Below are 23,016 nucleotides of genomic sequence, written 5' to 3'. Positions count from 1 at the left end.
TCTTCAATTGACTCATTTTATAAACTTGGGCAAGACCCTTTCTTCAGGTCTTAGTTTTGCCATCTTTACTTTGAGGGATGCTGTACTAAATAATCTCTAAAGGCCCTTTCCAAGGGCACTGTCAGAGTCTCTGTCTCCCATGGTTTCTCTGTCCTTCTCCCTTCTCCCAGCAAGTGAAACTCGGCAGCCCTGATTACATAGACTGTGACCGGGAAAAGGTTCTGGAAGATTTTCTAAAAAGAATTGAATGCTATGAGGTCAACTACCAACCCTTGGATGATGAACTGGACAGGTAAGGGCCCACAACCCCAAAGTCCAGGTCTAGAACCTTAGCTCTGTTTTGATGTCCTGGGGAAATGTCCTCCCTCTTTGGACCTCAGCTTCTCTATCTATAACATAAGAGAGCTAGCTGAACTCGATAATCTGTCTTCAAGGGCCCTCCTAGCACTAATTATCAATGAGGTCATGATTCCTTGATGTGTAAGGTGTTCACACGAGGATTGAAGTAGTGCTTTCCTGAGCGATATGGACCAATCAGGGACCTGATCTCTGGGAAAACAAATGTCTCTCTCATGTCGTTGTTGCTATTATTTTTTTCAAAAGTATTCTTCACTCATGGATGATACTTCAGTTTCCAAATATGTTAACCTTCTTTGTTTCCTTGAATCCTCTCAGCATCCCTGTAAATGAGGCTGAAATAGGTTTTATGATCATAAATTTCCAAGAAGAGGAAATTGAGTCTTAGGGAGCTAAAACCACTTGACAAAGCTCCCACCATAAGTCAATGATAGAGCTAAGATTCTAACCACATATTCTGTCTCCTAGTCATGTCACTTCTCACAATGTCCATATACCTCTTCAATCAATAAGTATTTGGACCCTTTGGGCTGTGGTGTACATAGGGGTGTAAATAAGGGCAAGAGAGGTGGGTTCTACACTCAGGTAACTTTCATAGTGCCTTGAAGTATGGAAAGACACATGAAAAATTTGAAACTTTCATTCATAATACTAATTAAAGACAGGAGAGTTGCTAGCCGTCAGTACAGGAAAGATGTAAGTTTTAAATATAAGGTATTCCCAGCATCCTACTCTCTCTCAAAATGGGTTGTGCTGAGAAAAGAATCTCAAAGTCACTCAGACTCTTTGGAACCCAGGTGAGAAGGGTAAGGAGGTTTCAAACAGTCATTACCGCCCTAAGAAGTTTAAAGAACGTCCTTCCTACTTTGTCCAACTGAAGTGCTAAGAGATAAGCATCATTACTGCCTTACTCCTCAGATAGGGAAACTGAGACCCAGAGCAGGTCAAGGGCTTACTTAAGGCCACACACTGAATCAGTAGCAGAATATATACTCAAACCCTTATCTTCAAATTTCCAGCCTGGTTCTTCCCCTCCCACAGCTCTATATCATAAAAAGTGTCACATGAGGCTTAGACAGTGCAAGGGGCAGGACCTCATGTACAATTGTGAAGATTGTTCACTATATAAGGACATTCAGGTCAAGAGTACACTTGCTTTTCTCGCCAAGGCATGTGTGCTGGAGTGGGACTGTTTCTTCCCTGAGGAAAGTGTAACTTTTTTCAAATTTCCACAAAAGCACCGTAGGGACTAGCAGCATATGATGAAAGAAATTTGAAGGAGGGGAGCTGAGGTGAAATAATGGCATTTAGAAAGCCCCTAGCCTTTGACCTTGACACCTGCAGGTGTTCAGCTAGTGTTCTATGAATCAGTTTGGGCCTGACAATGACTGATTCTGAAGGTTGGGTTTATTAAATCATTTTTCCATCAGCAGATATTTACAGTCCATGCATCAGGGCCCAGCCCTAAGCTGTACCCTAGGAACCCATAGAGGGAAGGGCTGTCCCTACTCTGATAGAATGACCACTTGGTTGGGGAAGACAATGACCAGTTGATCATAATTGAAGGGATGGGAAAACGAGTGGGCTGGAGGAACACAGAGGAGGGGACCCAGCCCAGCTTGGAGGAAAAGGTCTAGAAAAGCAGGTTTACCAAGTAGGTAGACTAGGCATGTGTTTAGGGCAACAGCAAAGCAGAAGCTACCAAAAACAAGAAGAAAATAATCTTGAAAGCTTTTAATATTTTACATTTCCAGCATCAAGTTAGTCAAAATAGAAAAAAAAATAATAAAACCGGAACTTGTTAGAACCTCCTCCTATTACTATAATATAGTTTGGAATTTTTTATTTTTAACTATACATGGTGGGAGAGGGCATTAGCTACTATAATACTTTTAGTGTAAAGCACTTCTAAATGCCTTCACATGATCCTGGACTCAAAGAAGTCTTCCTAGAGAGAGTGAATGTACTCACTGTTGAAGAATGGATGCATAGAAGCTCGACTTTGGAAATCAGGCAAGGAACACCTTTTCAAGCAACGAGAACAATATTCTGTAATGGACCAGTTAAATTTGAATAAGAGTAGAAGAGTGCAAAGAATATTCCAGCAAAAGCATGAAGGCTAAAGTGAAACAGAAGTTACGAGCATGGGCATGGGACAGTGACGTGAGGCCAAGTGGGGCCAGTGTAAGAAGGCACCTAGACTGTCAGACTAAGCTGAGGAATTTGGAAGTTCTCGTAGAGACACCAAGAACCTAGTGTCAAAAACAGATAGTAACCAGGCAACAAAGCTACATCAGATATTTTCTACCCCTAAGCTCTGAGAGTCCTTGGACAGGTTGACCTTAGACAAATCACTTCCTCTCTCTGTTTCAGTTTCCTCGCCTATAAAACAGAAATATAATGTCTGCTTCCTAGAATGGTTATTGTCGCATCAAGCAACACGGGCAGTGAGAGAACAAGAAAGGGCGGTGAAGCGTTAAGAAAGAAACAGAAGTCAAGAGATTTATGCAGTAGGGGCGAAGGGTCTCACAGCCTCAAAGGACTGAGACCCTCAAATTGGGCCACCTTGTGGATTTTATTGATGTACACACAAGGAAGTAGCATTGTTTTCTCCATGGTCTGTGAATTTCATACATTATACTAGGAAACTGATTCAAACCAATTATCCTTGCCTGCAAGCATCTGGAACCGAAAGTCTCAGGATGTATGTACCTCCCCAAGGGATCAAAACCTTTATGCTGAAACTTACTGATATGAATAGATGGAGAACTGATGTTACCACATCATTGAATCTCTTCCCAAGCAGGATGTGGGAAGGAATGTAGCCACAGAGGCAGAAGCTCTCCTTAGCCGGGGGAAGTTGGGGGTCTATGCCCACCTCTATCAACCCTGTGAGTTCTCCTAATGGCCCCTATGTGACTGTGCCTGTCTTAGGTTGTTCCTTCCTTGAAGAATCTTACCCGTCATTGACTAACCAGCCATCCTTTGGGGCCAAACAGGGAGACATAAGGTGTAAGCACAAAGGTGAAGCAAAGTCCCTGAAAGGAGCAGTCTCACAGACTCTCCTTTCTTTAGGGGTAGGTACGAGGGGGCAGATGGTTAGGCTGCTGCATGACAACAGGTTATGACAATTTATGCACTTTTAAGTCCCTACTGTCTGCCAGAAACCCCCAAAATGTTCAGCAAATGAGTGCCCTATGAGAACCATTGGACATGAGTGATAGGGATGGGCATGATAAACATGATGCAGATAGAATAGCCACTGCCTTACCTGCCTTAGGTTAGTGCAGCTATGTCCATTCACTTGGTTTTGTTACTGTGCACATAGGGTTGCTGATGTGTCACCCCATTGCCCCAGCCTCCCCCACCTCTTTCCAGTGATCATCCTAAACTCCCGACAATCAAACAATTAAAGAATGAATGCTTGGCACAGCAGGTGCCTCAGCAGTCTTGCTCCATGGTTCTAGTCTTCTGATACGTCTGTGTCCCCCATTTTGAGCTCCTCTGCAGACAGGTTGTTGAATAATTTGATTATCACTCTGTGTATAGTTATTAGTTCATGACAGAGCACAGAATTGAGAGAATGAAAAAGGGCCTTGAAGCAAGGACCAGAAGTTCTCCACTGATGTTATGAACAACATCTGTATCCCCCCAGCCCAGTACTTGGCACATCTTAGAGTGAGTTACTATTTGTGGAGTAGGTATTGAGCATAGATCAGGCATTTCTAAGTATATATTACTGACTGGCCTAATAGCTCTCAAAGGGCAAATGCTGAGTTCCACCCCAAGCATAATGCTTAGAACAGACAAGGGTATGTTTTTTTACTGCATAGAAGATAGGGAAGGAACCCAAACCATTCCCCTTTCTGAGTGAGGAAAGGAAAACGCATGTACACACAGAGAGATACAAGTACACACAGACACAGTCTGGCAGCAGCCTGTAGAGTGTCAAGTACAATATATCATAGCAGAGGTTCAAAGAACAGAGAGGCAGAGCTCAGCTCATGACTTAAAGGGTGAGGGAATGGACAAGTCAGGAGCTGCCAGTGACATGTTGGAGTCATCCAGGGCCACAGAGGATTATTGCTTCTCTCTGAGTATGTCAGGAGTGTGAACCACAGACGAGAGAATCCAAGATGCCTGGAATGTGATAAGTGAAGGTGAAAAGACAACTTGGCTCAAGCTGAGATGGATTAACAGAAGGAGAGGGTAGTGGTTAGTGAGCTCCTGAAGATGACCAGGAACCAAGTCTCTAGAACAGGTACCCAATACAGGGTAGGGCATGGCATCTTGTTAGAGAAAAGGTATGTGAGAACTGTGTTCTGGAGGAGGGCTTGATGGCAGGGTATGGTTGGGGCTTTCTCTTGGGATTAGCCTTTCTACCATCAGACCCTAAGCTGCCCTTGCTCTTGCTTGGGCTGGCCCAGCCACCTGTCCTACATCAAGATCTTCGACGTGGGCACGCGTTACATGGTGAACCGAGTGCAGGACCACATCCAGAGCCGCACAGTCTACTATCTCATGAACATCCATGTCACACCCCGCTCTATCTACCTATGCCGGCACGGTGAGAGTGAACTCAACCTCAGAGGCCGCATCGGAGGTGACTCCGGCCTCTCAGCTCGGGGCAAGCAGGTAGGGAGGGCCCCATATACCCAGAAGCACTGGCCAAGCTGAGCCAGCTGGGCCACGGATGGGTGGGTCGACTACTGCCTGGGCCTTGAGAATGGGGGGAAGGGGCTCAGTGACAAGGTAGAAGCAGGTTCTGGTCACTCCCATACTTTCACCCTGTCAGCTACTCAGTCTTGACCCGTCCTTGAATGGCTCCCATGTGCCCACAGCATCTGCAAGTCTGAGAGCTTGGTCCTGGTGTTCCACGCCTGCTCGGATCTGGCTGCTTCTTCAGCCTCATTATAATGAGCACCCTACACTCCTGCCTTCCTGGTCCCCTCATCGTTCTCACAACTCTGTACCTTCGCCTGTGCAGTGTCCCCACCTAGGCTGCCATCCTCTGTCAGCTGGTGACCATCACTTGCACAGACAGGTGCCCTGAAGTGACCCACCCTTGAATCCATTGACTCCTCCTTTACTCAGGGCTGATGCTACATTCCGCCACCACCATCGTGCAGGTCATCACAGTGTCAGCACTTGTCCCCCACCAGTTACTGCTTCTTTCCTGCCCTCCTTCCCCCACCCTCATCCAGGGTCCAGCTGCTGCTCAGTGATCTGATCCAGGAAGCCCTCCCCTGTCCTCTCCTCCCCCGGGCAGGTCACCGTGCCCTGGCCTCTGTTTCTCCCAGTTGTGGCCCATCTCTGACTCTATGGCATGAGTCCCTTCTCTCCAGCTGAGCATAGTGACCTGCACAGTATGGGTGTTGGCTCTATAAACAGACACATTTTACCCAGGGTTCGGCCCTGTGCCTGGGCTTGTTAGCACAGGTTCTTGCTGGGGGGAATCGCTTGAGGATGGGACAAGTGGGAAGTGTGACGCAGGAGGGAGGGAGCGTGCTCATTTTTTGGACACCTGTACGCAGGCATGGTGCCATCTGCTTCCGCGTGTCCTCATTTAACCTTCACAGCAGCTCTGTGGGGTGGGCATCACCACCACCAGTTTATGGATGAGGAAGCTGAGGCCCAGACAGGAGCACAGAGCGGCCCCAGGTCACACAGCCAGAGCCAGGACTGAAAACCAGGCCTTCCTACCAGCCCCTCAGCTTCCCCTCCTTGTAGAGGCGGTGTGTCCCAGGCAAGATACTTCACCGGAAAGCCCTTCCTCATGCCTGTTTTCTGTTGCCTTCAGACAGGCAGCCTCCCGCTGAGGTGGACTCTGACCTCTGACTCCCACCTCCCCCACTCCTCAGAGCAGTCAGAGGCCACCAGAGGCATCATCCCTGCACCATGGCACCACCTGCAGCCAGGGCTGTCTTGGTTGGGGATGGCCACGGCCCTGCCCACACAGCTCAGCACCCAGTTAGGACAGGTGGCCATCTCCACACGGTGTGCCTCCCTCCACACAAACGTGAGCATGGACTCGCGTCCACCTGGCCCCAACCTTCAAGCTCATGGGCACAGTGCACTGTGAAGGGTTTACAAAGCGCTTTCCATTGACTGTCACCACATCAGTCACAGTAGCTCTCACCTACTGTGTGCCAGGAGTGCTCCAGGTGCTGCCCATCCACTGTGTAACCTGCCACTCAGTGACCAGGCTGGGTGAGCTAATGCTGTTCACATCTTACAGGCAGGAGCTACAAGGCCCGAGTGGGGCCGGGACGCGTCCCAGGGCACACAGAGCAGTTTACTTCCTGTCACCTACCTTCTAGGAAGGGCTCCTTCCACCAGAGCACGCTGACTGCTGACTCACAATCCTTAATTAGATTGTGTGTACACAATGCCCATATCTATACATATAAATGTGTGCCTGTATCTGTGCATCTGTGCAGATGTTCCTCACACACCAGCTGTGACTATTAACATGCCCATATGCAGAAGAAGAGCGAATCACTTGCTCATGTGGGCTCCCACAGCCCTTTGTGGTTCCTCTTAGTGCTGTCATTGTTGCCCCCAGTGGACTGGCCGTGTCTTGAGAGCAGGACACCCCATTACCCAGGACCACACACACGTACATGTTTGAATGACCTTAGAACCTGGGTACTAGGACCTCTGCTCAAGCAATGACATTTCAAAGGGTCAAAGAGAAATGTCCCCAAAATCCTACGCATCACCTCTAGACCACACTCTGAGTACCCAGAACCCTAGAAATGCCTGCCTTTGTGGTACAGAGTCTGTTTGCAGTGCCTGCATGACCTTATCTCAGAGTCTGTCTGCCTGAGAGTGGGCCACATCACAGGAGTGTTCACACCTGGATGAAGGGGTGGCCAAAGGTTCACTTTTTGTGGATCATGGGGATCAGTGAAGCTATGGTGTGGACAGAACCTGGACATGTGACTGAATTACCACAAGTATGTATTCAAAGCATCTACAAGTACAAGATGGAGGCAGGAATAGAAGGGAGATAGACTGTGGGTGGAGTGCCTCCATATGTACTCTTGTCCCAGTCTCCACAAATGGCTGTTTGAATGAATGAATAACCAAGTAGGGAGTTCAGTGAGCAAACATCAATGAACGAACATGCATACATATGCACCCATAAACAAGTGTACTCTTTGCTATTCCCTTGATCCTTAGACACATGGGCCAGAGTATGCCTTTTTTTATAAATTGGAAATATTTGAACTCTGTACTCTTGCTTGTTCATCATCATTCCACTGTTTGTGACAGATCTGAGCTTGTTCTCATGGCTACCCTGTCTTCTTTCATGTCTCTCTTTCTCCCCTGCTCTCCTCTTCTGCACACCCCCACACACTTTCCAGTATGCTTATGCCCTGGCCAACTTCATTCAGTCCCAGGGCATCAGCTCCCTGAAGGTGTGGACCAGCCACATGAAGAGGACTATCCAGACAGCTGAGGCCCTGGGTGTCCCCTATGAGCAGTGGAAGGCCCTGAACGAGATTGATGCGGTGAGATGTAAGGGGGTGGAGTTCCTGATGGGTGGTGGGACTTGACTCTGGGCTTAAACCCTGGATTGCCTCTGCTCTGGCTCCTGCCTGTAATCTAATTAATTCAACAAATATTTCTCAACAACCAGCCATGTGCCACATACTATTCTGTGTGTTGGGGACACAGTGAAGGCCAGAACAGATAAGTTCTCTGCCCTCATGGAGCCCAAAAGCAGACATTAAATAAGACACTGCATCTTATATGACAAAGGATTGTGAGAGGGGAAGTACAGGGGCCAATGGAGGCTCAGAAGGTGAAGGTGCTTCTGACAAGACTTGGTGGTGGGAGATTTGCAAGAAAAGCTTCCTAGACAAAGCTAGAGATGAGACAAGAAGCAGGCAAGATGGACTGGGAGTGAGGGAGTAAATTTAATTTCAGGTACAGGGAGCAGCTTATGTGAAGGCCTAGAGGTGAAAAAGGGGAATGGCGTGTTCAGAGAACTACGGAAAGAATAGCAGAGAGGCTGGAACAGTGATTGTGAGGTCTGGAGATTAGGTTGGAAAGGAAGGCAGCTCATAGGACTTTATATCATGTTGAGGAATTTGGATTCTGCCCTAAAAATGGGAAGCCATTGATGTGGTCTAAGTCAAGGAGGAGTGGCTTGAATGTGATTCACTTTTTTTTTTTAACAAAAGACCACTCTGGCCATGTTTGAAGACTAGGTAAGAGGAGGGTCAGAATGAGCATATAGACCAGTATGGAGATGGCTGCATTAGTCCAGGCAAGAGATGAGGATATGATAGACCACAATAGTGGCATTGGAAATGGAATGAAGAAGGACTTGGGGAATATTTCCTCTGACACTCGTGACATGGCAATCTCTCTTCAGGGTCAAGTTTTCCCATGAGCTATTTGAGGAGACATTGTTTCCTCTCCATTGTCTCACCTGCACTACAGATACACTGACATCAGGTAGCAGCACACAGGTTATGATTGTTAGATCTCAAAATAAAAGCTTCATCACAGGTGTAGATAACTTACATGCAGGTAAGTTAATGTGCTTGCCTACTAGATATACGTCTATAAATACAGACAAGTATGTGTGTGTATACATACATATATATGTACTTAACTATAGATGTACAGAGACACACATACTTAGAAAAGGGACATACAGCATTGTTCCACACATCATATATATTTGCTATAAAATACATCCAAGTAAATATGCAAACTCTTCATCATCAGAGTTCAGTTATGGTTTATATCTGGCACATACATGATATAAACATTTATTGGATACTTACTTAGTTTCACCACTGGGATGGTGCTGGAGATGGAAATTGGTTCCTGTCTTCACTGAGTTTTCAGGCTAAACAGGGTAGACAAAGGAATAAACAAGGAATACAAAACAGCATGTGTGATAGGCTAGACTGTGGGTGCACAGATGTCAGGGCAGGGTATCTGACCCAGCCTGGATCTGCCTGGAGGAAGAAAGGGATGCCAGTGTTAACCTGGAGTGTTAGTGAGCAAGGTAGAGAAGATCAGGAATGGTACTATGTCAGGCAAAGAGTGCAGCATAAGTAAAGAGGGTATTGCATATGAGGAACTGCTAAGGTTGTAGCAGTGGGGACTAAGGGAGGAAAAAGGAATGAAGTTGAGAGAAATTTAGGAGGTAAAATCTCAGCAATCGATTATGAGAGGATAGGTGAGAAAGAAACAAGAATTTAAAATGGTGCCTGTTTTTGGTTTGTTTTCCATGGTCAATAATATATTAATAATTAGTTCCATTGACTGAGTCTTTAAAATGTGACTTGTGCATCCTGTACTAGACTTTTTTTGACATATACCATGTTTCCTCAAAAATAAGACCTAGCTGGACAATCAGCTCTAATGCATCTTTTGGAGCAAAAATTAATATAAGACCCAGTCTTGTTTTACTATAAGACCAGGTCTTATATAATATAATATAATATTAATTTTTGCTCCAAAAGACACATTACAGCTGTTTGCCCGTCTAGGTCTTATTTTCCGAGAAACAAGGTATTATCTCTAATATTCAAAACACATTTGTGGGGTAGTTGTAATTCTCCTCATTTTGCAGATGAGGAAAATAAAATTCAGAGAGATTAGGCAATTTTCCTTAAATCAATAAGGAGTCAGTGACCATTTCCACAGGGGACAGGTTCCCAGCATGCCTCAGAATGGAAAGTCGAAGCCAGTCTGGAAGGACCTTGTGTATCCAGTACTGTGCACTTTCTCCCATGGGCAGAGTCAGTTAGAGAAGTTTGACAATGCAGAGCTATTTGTGGGCTGGGGCAGAGGTGAACCTCACCTGTAAGGCAAGCCTGGTAGATGGCTCAAAAACAAGAACCAGAGCCAGCTGCTTCCCCTACAGGAAGATCTAATTGGAATCCACACAACCAGAAGGAAACCTTATAAACCTAACTTCACTTCCTTCCCTCACCAGCAGCCACTTCACTTCTGCGGATTTCTCAGTGGATTTGGAGCTCTCGTGTACTCCTGAGGAACAGTCTCTGAGCTCCCAATTCCTTCTTTGGGTGACAAGAGTGTATCTCCCCCAGACCCACTCTGAAACCATTAGAATTCACTAATTCTTGTCTTCTGAAATGTCGGTGGATGCCTGTTTCTTTATCTACCAGAGGTCCTGGAGCTGAGGTAGAGGCAGGAGGGATGAGAAACGAGATAACCCTGCTGTGGATGTGCACACACATGTGCACTTATATACACAGTCACAGACACCCACCACAATCTATGCAGTTCATAGACACGTGGAACCACTAGTCAGATACAGGCTCCCTCTCAGACACATCTACCGATCACATCCACACTATACACACATATACATACACACTTACAGATACACCTAAAACTACATATGGACACAATCACAATCACCATAGACACACAAGCAGTCTTTGCATATACCTATATCACATGGACACAGAGGCATACCATGGACACATACACATTACAGACACATAGCCTCAAGCAGATTACCACAAATTCATACAGACCCAAAACAGGCACACAGATATTCACACACATACACCAGAGACATAATCAGGGACATAAACACTCACAGACACACATGCCACAGACACACTGAGACACACGTGGAAAGACAGACCACAGAAACACCCACAGAGGCACATTCTCAGATGCTGAGACACCCTGTACACACACATACCCACACAAGCACGCTACATATTATAAGACAAACACACAAACACAAAACATAAATCCCTAAACGTACCACAGATACACATCGTAAACATGCTGCACACACACGCAAACACAATCACAAAATCCTTCAGCCCATATATTTATAAAAATACATATATAAGTATTAATACAATGTATACCTACAAACCTCTCGGGATAATCATAGAGACACCACAGATATCCATTATGCACTCATCCTGAACACACTTATACGCATGCACTCACTCTCACATCTGTACAGCCACACACCTTGTACACAAACACACACACACACACTCAGACAACAGGCACAAACCTAGAGCTGTGTTCACAGAAATGCAGATGCTACTGTTCTACAATTGGTCTCAAAACTATGGTAAAGGCTGTGTGGATTTCCCTTGTGCATACTTTTGTCACCAAAAAACTTTCCTCAGGGTGTCTGTGAGGAGATGACCTATGAAGAAATCCAGGAGCACTACCCTGAAGAATTTGCACTACGTGACCAAGATAAATATCGCTACCGATATCCCAAGGGAGAGGTAGGTTTGAAGTGCGGACTGATTCCTAGAACTCCTTTCCAGTATCTCCATTCAAACTGCCAGGATCCCATAGTTTCCTAGATAGCTTTAGAAACAGGATAAAGCACATTTTGCAGCAACTGCTATCCCACAAGGCACATGATTAACTTGGCTGTCCCAGATTTTTGGCTATAGGCAACAGATTTCTTTTTTAAAATAATTGTTTTATTTTTAAATTACAGTATTATATTTTTCAATACATATTGTATTAGTTTCAATACAATATTATATTAGTTTTAGGTGTACCACATAGTGATTATAAATTTATATAATTATGAAGTGATCACCCTGATAAATCTAGTACCCCCCGGACACCATACATAGTTATTACAATATTATTGACTATATTCCTTATGCTATACTTTACACCCCCATGACTATTTTGTAACAATCAATTTATACTTCTTAGAACACACAATGGGATTTATAGATGATGTAATACAGAATTGTACACCTGAAATCTATGTAAGTTTACTAACAATTGTCACCCCAATAAATTTAATTAAAAAAAAACAAAAAAAAACTTTCCCCTTTTTCAACCTCCCCAACCCACCCCCAGATGGCAACCATCAAAATGTTCTCTGTATCTATGAGTTTGTTTCCATTTTCTTTGTTTGTTTATATTGTTCTTTAGATTCCACATACAAGCAAAACAATATTGCATCTGTCTTTCTTGGTCTAACATACTCCACTCAGCAAAATACTCTCTGGGTCTATCTATGTTGTTGCAGATGGCAATATTTCATTTTTTATGGCTGACTAATATTCTATTATATATGCACCACCTCTTCTTTATCCATTCACCCATTGATGGACACCCAGATTGTCTCCGTATCTTGGCCATTGTAAAAAATTCTCCAATGAACATATGGATGCACATGTCCCTTTAAAGTAGTGTTTTGCGTTTCTTCCAATAAACATCCAGAAGTGGTATTACTGGATCCTTCTTTGTCTGTTGTTATAGCCTTTGATTTAAAGTCTATTTGTCACGTATAAGTATTGCTACGCCAGCTTTTTGTTTTCGTTTCCATTTTCAAGAAAGATCTTTTCCATCCCTTTACTTTTAGTATGTGTGTGTCTTTCGATCTGAAGTGAGTCTTTTATAAGAAGCATATGTAAGGGTCTTGTTTTCTTATACATTCAGACACCTTATCTTTTTTTTTTCTATAGGCCAAATGGATCCTTACTTTATTTATCTTTTTATATATATTTTTTCAATTACAGGTGACATTCAATATTATGTTATATTAGATTCAGGTATACAGCATACTGGTTAGACATTTGTATAATTTATGCAGTGATCTCCCCAATTAGTCTATCAACAATTACTTTAAATGAAAATGGGTTAAAGTTTTGATTGGAGCATTTAATCCATTTACATTAAAAGTATTTATTGATACATATGTAGTTATTGCAATTTTGTTATTTATTTTTTTAATTTTTATTAAATTGATTAGGATGACATTGGTTAGTAAAATTATATGTTTCAAGTGTACATTTCTGTAATACATCATCTATATATTGCATTATGTGTTCACCACCCAGAATCTGTTCTCTTTTCATCACCATATATTTGAGCCCCTTTTTTCTTTTCTATTACCCCCTTTCTCCTTACTTTCTGGTACACACTAAACTGTTGTCTATGAGTTTTTGTTTCTTTGTTTGTCTTGTTCCTTTGTTGCTTTCAGTTTTATATCCCACATATGAATGAAGTCATATGGTTCTTGGCTTCTTCTGTCTGACTTATTTTGCTTAGCATGATAATGTCAAGATCCATTCATGTTGTCACAAATGGTACTATTTCATTTTTTCTTATGGCTGAGTAGTGTTGCATAGTATATATGTACCACGTCTTCTTTATCCAGTCGTTTATTGAAGGAGACTTTGGTTGTTTCCACGTCTTGGCCACCATAAATAATGCTGCACTGAACATTGGAGCACATAGTATAGCTTTACGGATAAATGTTTTCAGATTTTTTGGGTAGATAGCCAGGAGAGGGATTGCTGGGTCATATGGTAATTCTTTTTTTTTCTTTTTCTTTTTCTTTAAATAATTTATTGGGGTGACAATTGTTAGTAAAATTACATAGATTTCAGGTGTACAATTCTGTATTACATCATCTAAAAATCCCATTGTGTGTTCACCACCCAGAGTCAGTTCTCCTTCAATCACCATATTTGATCCCCCTTACCCTCATCTCCCACCCCCACCCCCTTACCCTCTGGTAACCACTAAACTATTGTCTGTGTCTATGAGTTTCTGTTTCTCATTTGTTTGTCTTGTTCTTTTGTTGTTTTTGGTTTATATACCACATATCAGTGAAATCACATGGTTCTCTGCTTTTTCTGTCTGACTTATTTCGCTCAGCATTACACTCTCAAGATCCATCCATGTTGTCACAAATGTTCCTATATCATCTTTTCTTACCGAATAGTATTCCATTGTGTATATATACCACAACTTCTTTATCCATTCATCTATCGAAGGACATTTTGGTTGTTTCCATGTCTTGGCCACCGTAAACAAAGCTGCAATGAACATTGGAGCACATGTGTCTTTATGTATAAATGTTTTCAGATTTTTTGGGTAGATACCCAGGAGAGGGATTGCTGGGTCATATGGCAATTCTGTTCGTAAATTTTTGAGGAACCTCCACACTGCCTTCCATAACGGCTGCACCAGTCTGCATTCCCACCAACAGTGTATGAGGGTTCCTTTTTCTCCACAGCCTCTCCAACACTTGTTACTATTTGTCTTGTTGATGATAGCCATTCTGACTGGGGTGAGGTGATATCTCATTGTGGTTTTGATTTGCATTTCTCTGATGATTAGTGATGTTGAGCATTTTTTCATATGTCTATTTGCCATTTGTATGTCCTCTTTGGAGAAATGTCTCTTCAGGTCGTCTGCCCTTTTCCAATTGGGTTGTTTGTTTTTTTGTTGTTGAGTTGCATGAGTTCCTTGTATATTCTGGATATTAGGCCCTTATCGGAGGCACTGTTTGCAAAAATCTTCTCCCATTCAGTTGGTGGCCTCTTTATTTTGTCGATGGTTTCTTTTGCTGTGCAGAAGCTTTTAAGTTTCATATAGTCCCATTTGTTTATTTTAGCTTTTACTTCCATTGCCTTTGGAGTCAAATTCATAAAATGGTCTTTGAACCCAAGGTCCATAAGTTTAGTACCTATGTTTTCTTCTATGCAGTTTATTGTGTCAGGTCTTATGCTTAAGTCTTTGATCCATTTTATATTAACTTTGGTACATGGTGACAAATAGTCCAGTTTCATTCTTTTGCACGTGGCTATCCAATTCTCCCAGCACCATTTATTGAAGAGGCTGTCTTTCCTCCATTGTATGTTTTTAGCTTCTTTGTCAAAAATTATCTGTCCATATTTATGTGGTTTTATTTCTGGGTTCTCAATTCTATTCCATTGTTCTATGTGTCTGTTTTTCTGCCAATACCATGCTGTTTTGATTATTGTAGCCCTGTAGTACAAGCTAAAGTCAGGGATTGTGATACCTCCATTATTGTTCTTTTTCTATAAGATTGCTTTGGCTATTCGGGGTCTTTTGTGGTTCCAAACAAATCTGATGATTTTTTGTTCTATTTCTTTAAAATATGCCATTGGGATTTTGATGGGGATTGCATTGAATCTGTATATTGCTTTGGGTAATATGGCCATTTTAACTATGTTGATTCTTCCAATCCATGAGCATGGAATGTCTTTCCATTTCTTTGTGTCTTCTTCAATTTCTTTCAAAAATGTCTTATAGTTTTCAGCATATAGGTCTTTCACATCCTTGGTTAAGTTTATTCCTAGGTATTTTATTCTTTTTGCTGCAATTGCAAAAGGAATTGTTTTTTGTATTTCTTTTTCTGAGATTTCATTGTTAATATATAGGAAAGCAATGGACTTTTGTATGTTGATTTTGTAGCCAGCAACTTTACTGTATTCGTTGATTGTTTCTAATAGCTTTTTGGTGGAGTCTTTAGGGTTTTCTATATATAGCATCATGTCATCTGCAAAGAGTGATAATTTAACTTCTTCATTCCCAATTTGGATGCCTTTTATTTCTTTCTCTTGCCTGATTGCTCTGGCAAGGACTTCCAACACTATGTTGAAAAGCAGAGGTGATAGGGGACAGCCCTGTCGTGTTCCTGAATGTAGAGCAAAGGGCTTCAGTTTTTCACCATTAATTATGAGATTAGCTGAGGGCTTGTCATATATGGCCTTTATTATGTTAAGGTATTTTCCTTCTATACCTATTTTATTAAGTGTTTTAATCATAAATGGATGTTGTATCTTGTCAAATGCTTTTCTGCATCAATTGATATAATCATATGATTTTTGTCCTTTATTTTGTTTATGTGATGTATCACATTGATGGATTTGGATGTTGAACCATCCTTGTGCCCCGGGATGAACCCCACTTGGTCGTGATGAATAATCTTTTAATGCATTGTTGTATTCGATTTGCTAGAATTTTATTTAGGATTTTTGCATTGCTATTCATCAGAGATATTGGTCTGTAGTTTTCTTCCTTTGTGCTGTCCTTACCAGGTTTTGGTATCAGGGTAATGTTGGCCTCATAAAATGAGTTAGGGAGTACTGTCTCTTCTTCAATTTTTGGGAAGGTTTGAGCAGGATTGGTATTAGATCCTCTTTGAAGGTTTAGTAGAATTCACTAGTGAAGCCATCTGGTCCCGGACTTTTGCTTTTGGGAAGGTTTTGGATGACTGATTCAATTTCGTTACTGGTGATCGGTCTGTTTAGATTTTCCAGTTCTTCATGGTTCAGGCTTTGAAGGCTCTATGTTTCTAAGAACTTGTCCATTTCTTCTAGGTTATTGAATTTTTTGGCATATAGTCCTTCATAGTATTCTTGGATGATCCTTTGTATTTCTGTGCTGTCCGTGATAACTTCCCTTTTTCGTTTCTGATTTTGTTAATTAGTGTCTTCTCTCTTTTTATCTTAGTGAGTCTAGCCAAGGGTTTGTCAATTTTGTTAATCTTTTCAAAGAACCAGTTCTTTGTCACATTAATTTTTTCTAGTGTCTTTTTGTTCTCTATTTCATTTAGTTCTGCTCTAATTTTTGTTATTTCTTTCCTTCTGCTGACCTTGGGTTTCACTTGTTCTTCTTTTTCTAGTTCTTTAAGGTGTAACATGAGGTTGTTTATTTGGGATTGTTCTTGTTTCTAGAGATAGGCCTGTAATGAGATAAATTTCCCTCTTCAAACTGCTTTCGCTGCATCGCAAAAATTTTGGTAGGATGTATTTTCATTGTCATTTGTTTCTATGTATCTTTTGATCTCTCCTCTAATTTCTTCTTTGACACAATTGTTATTTAAAAGTATGTTGCTTAATCTCCAAGTATTTGTGTTTGTTCCTGCTTTCTTTTCTCAGTTGATATCCAATTTCAAAGCCTTGTGATCAGAGAATATGCTTGGTATGATTTCAATCTTCTTAAATTTGCTGAGACTGATTTTATGTCCCAATATATGGTCTATCCTTGAGAATGTTCCATGTACACTAGAAAAGAATGTATAGTCTGATGTTTTAGGATGAAGTGCTCTATAAATGTCAATTATGTCCATTTCATCTAATGTGTCATTTAGGGCTGCTATTTCGTTATTTATTTTCTGTTTGGATGATCTATCCATAGCTGTCAATGATGTATTTAAGTCCCCTAGTATAATTGTGTTTTGGTCAATTTCTCCCTTTAGTTCTGTTAGTAGTTGCTTGGTGCTCCTTGATTGGGGGCATAAATATTGATGACTATTATGTCTTCTTGTTTTATAGTCCCCTTTATCTTTACGAAATGTCCATCTTTGTCTCCTGTTATGTTTTTCACCCTGAAGTCTGTTTCATCTGATATCTTTATGGCTACACCTGATTTTCTCTGGGTTCCATTTGCTTGGAGTGTCAATTTCCACCCTGTCACTTTGAGTCTATGCTTGTCCTTGTAGCTGAGATGTGTCTCTTGGAGACAGCATATGGTTGGGTTTAGTTTTTTGATGCAATCTGCTACTCTGTGCCTTTTTATTGGTGAGTTCAGTCCATTTGCATTTAGGGTGATTATTGATATGTGAGGATTACCTGTCATTCTATCTTTAGTTTTCTGGTAAGGCTAGTTGTCCATTGTTCCTTTGCCTTTTTGTTGTTGTCTGCTATTTCTGTGTGGTGGTATTCTATGATGTATCCCTCTGTTTCTTCTTTTATTACAGTATATATTTCAGGTCTGGATTTTTTTTGAGTGGTTACCCTTAAGTTTATGTAAAAGAAAGTTTGATATTTAGAGTATTCCATTTCCGTCAGTATGCTTACTTTCTCCATTCCCATATTCTGGTTCAGGCTTTTACTCTCCCCCGTTTTATGTTTTGGTTGCCACAAATTGTCCTTGTTGATGGCGGTCGAATAGCCTCCTTTAGCATTTCTTGTAGTGCAGGTCGTGTATTAGAAAATTCCCTCAGCTTCTGTATGTCGCGAAAGGTCTTTATTCCTCCTTCATATCTAAAGGATATCTTTGCTGGATATATTATTCTTGGCACATGATTTCTCTCTTTCAATAGTTTGAATATTTGGTTCCACTCCCTCCTGGCTTGTAGAGTTTCTGCTGAAAAATCTGATGATAATCTAATGGGCTTTCCTTTGTAACCGTCTTCTTTTCCCTGGCTGCTTGGAGGATTCTTTCTTTGTCGTTGATTTTAGACAGCTTCAATACAATGTGCCTTGGAGAAGGCCTGTTGGGATTGAGGTAATTAGGTGTTCTATTTGCTTCTTGGATTCGAGGGTCCAGTTCTGTCCACAAGTTTGGGAAGTTCTCATTGACAATTTGTTTGAATATATTCTCTGTTCCTTTCTCTTTCTTCTCCTTCTGCTATGCCCATTATTCTTATATTGCTCTTTCTGATGGAGTCAGAAAGTTCTTGTAGAGTTCTTTCATTTCTTTTAAGTCTCAAGTCTCTTTCTTCTTCCATCTGTGTCATTTCCAGGTTTCTATCTTCGATGTCACTGATTCTTTCCTCCATCTGGTCAACTCTACTACCTAAGCTGGTTATTTCATTCTTAATTTCTTCTATTGAGTTCTTAATCTCCAGAAATTCTATTTGGTTCTTTTTCAAAATTTCAATCTCTTTCGTAAAATGCTCATGTTGTTCTTTGATTGTGTTTCTGAGTTCATTAAGCTGCCTATCTGTGTTTTCTTGCATCTCGTTGAGTTTTTTCAGAACTGCAATCTTGAATTCTCTGTCATTTAAGTCACATATTTCTGTATCTTTTAGTGCCTTTTCTGGAGACTTTTCACTTTCTTTCTTAGCTATCTTGTTGCCTTGGTTATTCATGGCGATTACTGGTTTACTATTTCTCTTCCTAGACATCTACAGGAGTGGCTTCTGCACAGGTTGATAGGAAGAGGTCTTTCTTTTGTTTTCCAGTACTTGTTGGTAGAATGTTTTATTTTTTCTCCGACTGCAGCCTTTTTTTCTCTCTCACACGGTAGTGCTATGTTTTCTCTGCACTATTCCAGCTTCTCACACAATGGGGGCATTCCCTGGGAGACGGGCTTCTCCTCTGTTAATAGTTCACCTAGGTCATAGGGCGCAGTGTCCTGGTGGGTATGCGGAGAGCTTTTGAAGTTCCAAAGCTCTTCCTGTACCAGATTCAGAGCCCGTATATTTCAGCAGTTCTGTTTACTCCTGCAGGGATCCACCCAGATAGGTGGGTCCAGGGGCGCGGTGAGTTGTGAGAGGTGGCCCAGAGCAATGGCGGTGACCACCACCACAGCGGGTCCTGCTTCCACAGTTCCCTCCCCTTTGCCGGAACTAGTTGGGCTGCAAATCTGTGTCTGTGCTCCACAGTTCTCAGAACAGCAAATATTCTGTTCTTTTGATCTGACACTGCTACTCTTCTGTTTCTAGCACCAGGCAGGTGGGGGCAGGGTGAACTCTGGGAGGGTAGGGAGGGTGCGGCTAGTCTCAGTGCCTAAGGCTTCCGTTCTCTGCTCAGCAGTGACGGCTTAAACCACCATTTTCAGCCTTCTTCCGTCAGTCTTTTTTCTGAGGTCTTTGTTGTGAGCATTGGGTTCAGCCGTGTTATGTGCTGCCCCCTCAGCCCTGTGGGCCATAAGCGGTGCCCTAGCAGTCTGAGTTCTTCCCTCTCCTGCAGCTGTGGTAGTTCAGGGATGCAGTGAACTCAGAGCACTGAGCTATGTCTGCGTCCTGTGCCCGCATGGCTCCGTCTCCACACTTGTCCCTTCCATCCTCCCCCGCTCGCGCGATTCACCCACCTGTAGGTGAATTCAGTAGTGGGCCTCTTCTTCTTGCCTGTCTGCTGTTCAGGGAGTCCTTTGTGGAGTTATTTTTGTTCAATTAATTGTAAATTCCAGGGGAGCTTTACCGAGGCTCCCGTCACGCCACCATTTTGATTTTTATCTCCATACTCTAATTTTATGACGTTTCATTTTCAAATTGTCTATAGCGCCAGCCTGTCTGGTCAAGGGGTTGGAGTCTGAAGGACAGTGGCTAATAGTTTAACCAACTTCCTTTGAACCATATGAATCAGATCATCAGTTCCCTATTCCCATGGGAGGTGAATCCTCATTGCTTTCAAGCCAGCCTCCATTTAGCTAGTTCTACATTTTAGAGTATTTATTAGTGATACTACACTTCTGATACAAATTCCTGGAAACAGTTATAAAAAAAGCTGGACATCAAGGAAGATAAAACAACAGATATCCTGTGTTACAAAGCATTTTCACATTTTTATCTTCATCCTCAGAAATGATGTTATAAAGTCAGTCTGAGTTTGCCCTCATTTTCCTTTATATATTTTGAGTCTATGTTATTAGAGGCATAGAAATTTAAAGCAATTATTTCTTCTTAGTGAATTGTACATTTTATTATTACATAGTGAGCAAAGCCTTTTTTCCTTAATAATGCATTTTGCCCCAAAGTGTATTTTATTTAATATTAATATAGCTATATAAGATTTCTTCTGGTAGTGATGTCATAGGAATGGCGGCAGCAGGGCGCACTTTTTGAGTTCTCCTCTGGATCTTATCACAAACGGGACATATAAGCCATCAAAGGACTGTTCTGCTCATCACGCAGAACAGCTAAGAGACTCGCGCAAGGATTACTTGAAGGTGGGCAAATCGGGCGAGCAGGGGAAGAGGGAAGGGCGTGGAGTGGAGATGCAGCCCGCATCTGGGGCAGTGGAAACGCAGCCCACATCTGTGGCTGTGGAAACGGGGTACGCATCTGCACCTGTGGGGACACGGCCCACATCTGTGGCGGTGGAAATGCGGCCAGCATCCGCAGCTGCAGAGATGCAGGGGATCCCAGGACGGAACAGAGAACACAAAAGCCAGGAGGTGGGCTCTTTCCCGGCGTCCCACAGCTCATCTGTCATTATGTTAAGTGAAATAAGTCAGACAGAGAAAGACAAATACCATATGAGCTCACTTATATGCAGAATCTAAAGAAAAGAATAATTGAACAAACTAATCAGAAACAGTTTTGGAGACATAGAGGAAAAACTGAGGATTGATAGATGGGTGGGGTGTTGGGGATAAGGGAGAAGGTGAGGGGATTAGAAAACATTCGGTAACCACAAGATGGCTATGGGGTTTTGAAAATTAATTTGGGGAATGTAATCAATAATGTTGTAAAGATTTTGTAGGGTATCCGATGGACACGTGTCCCATTTGGGAGACAGTGGAAATGTAATGGCTCTGTGCGATGTCAGAGGGATAGTGGATGGGGGGAGGGGGTTCACACAGTGTGAGGAACATAAATGATAAACGTCTAAGTATTACTTTGTCTTGTGCACCTGAAACTAATTTTTAAAAAAAGAAAAAACCAGTGTCCCATATGGCTCAGTGTGGAAGCCACATCTTGTTCAGGAATCATGTTTTCAAAGCCAAAAGTAATTAAAAAGGAATTCTCTTCTCAAAAAAAAAAAAAAAAAAAAAAAAAAAAAAGATTTCTACTGGTTAGTATTTGCCCAGTTCATATTTATATACTCATTTACTTTCAACTTTTCTTTGTATTTTTATTTTGTGTCTATTATAAACAGTATATAGTTGGCTTTTGTTATTTTTAATACAAACTGAAAATATGTTTTTCAAATGGGTTTGGTACATTAACTTTTATTGTAATTACTGATTTGTTTCAGCTTATTTCTATTCTCTTGTTTTGAGCTCTCTATGTTTAGTTTATGTTTTCCTCTTTTTCCTCCCTTCTTCAGAATTGGTAGTTTTTACATCTATATTTGAGTTATATAATCTGTTTCTATTCTTTTAGGTTTTTCTTAACATTTTAATATGCATGATTAACAAAATCTAAAACCTACATTTCCACCTTCCTTGTAAATCAAAATAAGAACTTTAAAAATTTTGGCCACTGCCTCTCCATCTTACATGTTTATTATTGCTTCGTATTTTAGTCCAACCTTGTGTCTTAATCCCTAAATTAATTCTTATTGTTATTATTAAACTTATTGTTTAGTCAGTGTTTATTTAGATGTAACCACATGTTTACCAATTCCTTTGATCAATTTTTCTCCTCGCATGTCATGTTTTCCTTCTGGGTTCAATTTCCATCTTCCTTTAGAAATTTCTTTAGGGAGGATCTGTTGATAGTAAGCTCACCTTTTTTTTTGTTTAAAAATATCTTGGGGTGGGGGGACTCAGTCCTAGATGATACTTTGGGTATAAAACTCTAAGTTGATGGTTGTTTTCTGTCAGCGTTTTGAAGAGATTACCCCCCACTGTCTTCTGAGTTCTAGTGTGGCTAAGAAATCTCCCATAAGTCTAATTGAGATTTCTTTTCTTGCTGGCTGTTTTTAAGATCTTTGTATATTATTGCTTTTAAGTTCCCCTATGATATGTCTAAATATTAATTTCTTTTCTTTTATCTTGCTTGGGGTTAGTTGGACTCCTGAATTTGAGGATTGGTATTCTTCATCAATTTTAGAAAACTGTTAGACATTATATCTTTAACTATTCCTTTCTCACATTCTCTCTATTATCTTCTTACGTAAATACAATTAGATTTGTGTTAATTTTGTCTCTAGCCTTTATGTCTCCTAACTTATCCTTCTTGTTTTGAATTTCTTTGCTGCATTTTGAGTAATTTCTTCAGTTCTATATTCCAAATCCCTATTTCTTAAGTTTTATCTAAACTGCTGTTTACTTCAGCCATTGAGTTTTCAATTTTAATGAATATACTTATTTTATTAGTTTCAGGTATACAACATAATCTAATAGTTAGACATTTACACCCTTCACCCTCCCCGAATCTACTACCCCTCTACCTGACCACTGTGCTGTACACCTGAAGCTGAAGCTGAATAATATTGA

The 23,016-nt window shown here is 41.4% G+C and overlaps 1 protein-coding gene across 11 annotated transcripts in view; it reads left to right on the top strand.

The window, feature by feature from the left end:
- Positions 1–23,016, top strand: part of PFKFB1 (6-phosphofructo-2-kinase/fructose-2,6-biphosphatase 1) — a 65,732-nt gene that overhangs the window by 36,981 nt on the left and 5,735 nt on the right. For 9 of the 11 annotated variants that reach the window (XM_074324148.1, XM_074324147.1, XM_074324143.1 and 6 more), the window contains exons 7-10: positions 171–292; positions 4,785–4,992; positions 7,728–7,874; positions 11,514–11,618. In XM_074324148.1, the coding sequence (XP_074180249.1) occupies positions 171–292; positions 4,785–4,992; positions 7,728–7,874; positions 11,514–11,618 (582 nt within the window). The remainder of the gene's footprint in view (positions 1–170; positions 293–4,784; positions 4,993–7,727; positions 7,875–11,513; positions 11,619–23,016) is intronic. The other 2 variants (XM_074324145.1, XM_074324150.1) reach the window with 2 other exon arrangements.

The sequence above is a fragment of the Rhinolophus sinicus genome, chromosome X (genome assembly GCF_036562045.2).
Source record: "Rhinolophus sinicus isolate RSC01 chromosome X, ASM3656204v1, whole genome shotgun sequence".
Lineage (NCBI taxonomy): Eukaryota > Metazoa > Chordata > Mammalia > Chiroptera > Rhinolophidae > Rhinolophus > Rhinolophus sinicus.
Note: the sequence above shows the minus strand (reverse complement) of the source record. Positions and strands in the feature narration are given on the sequence as shown.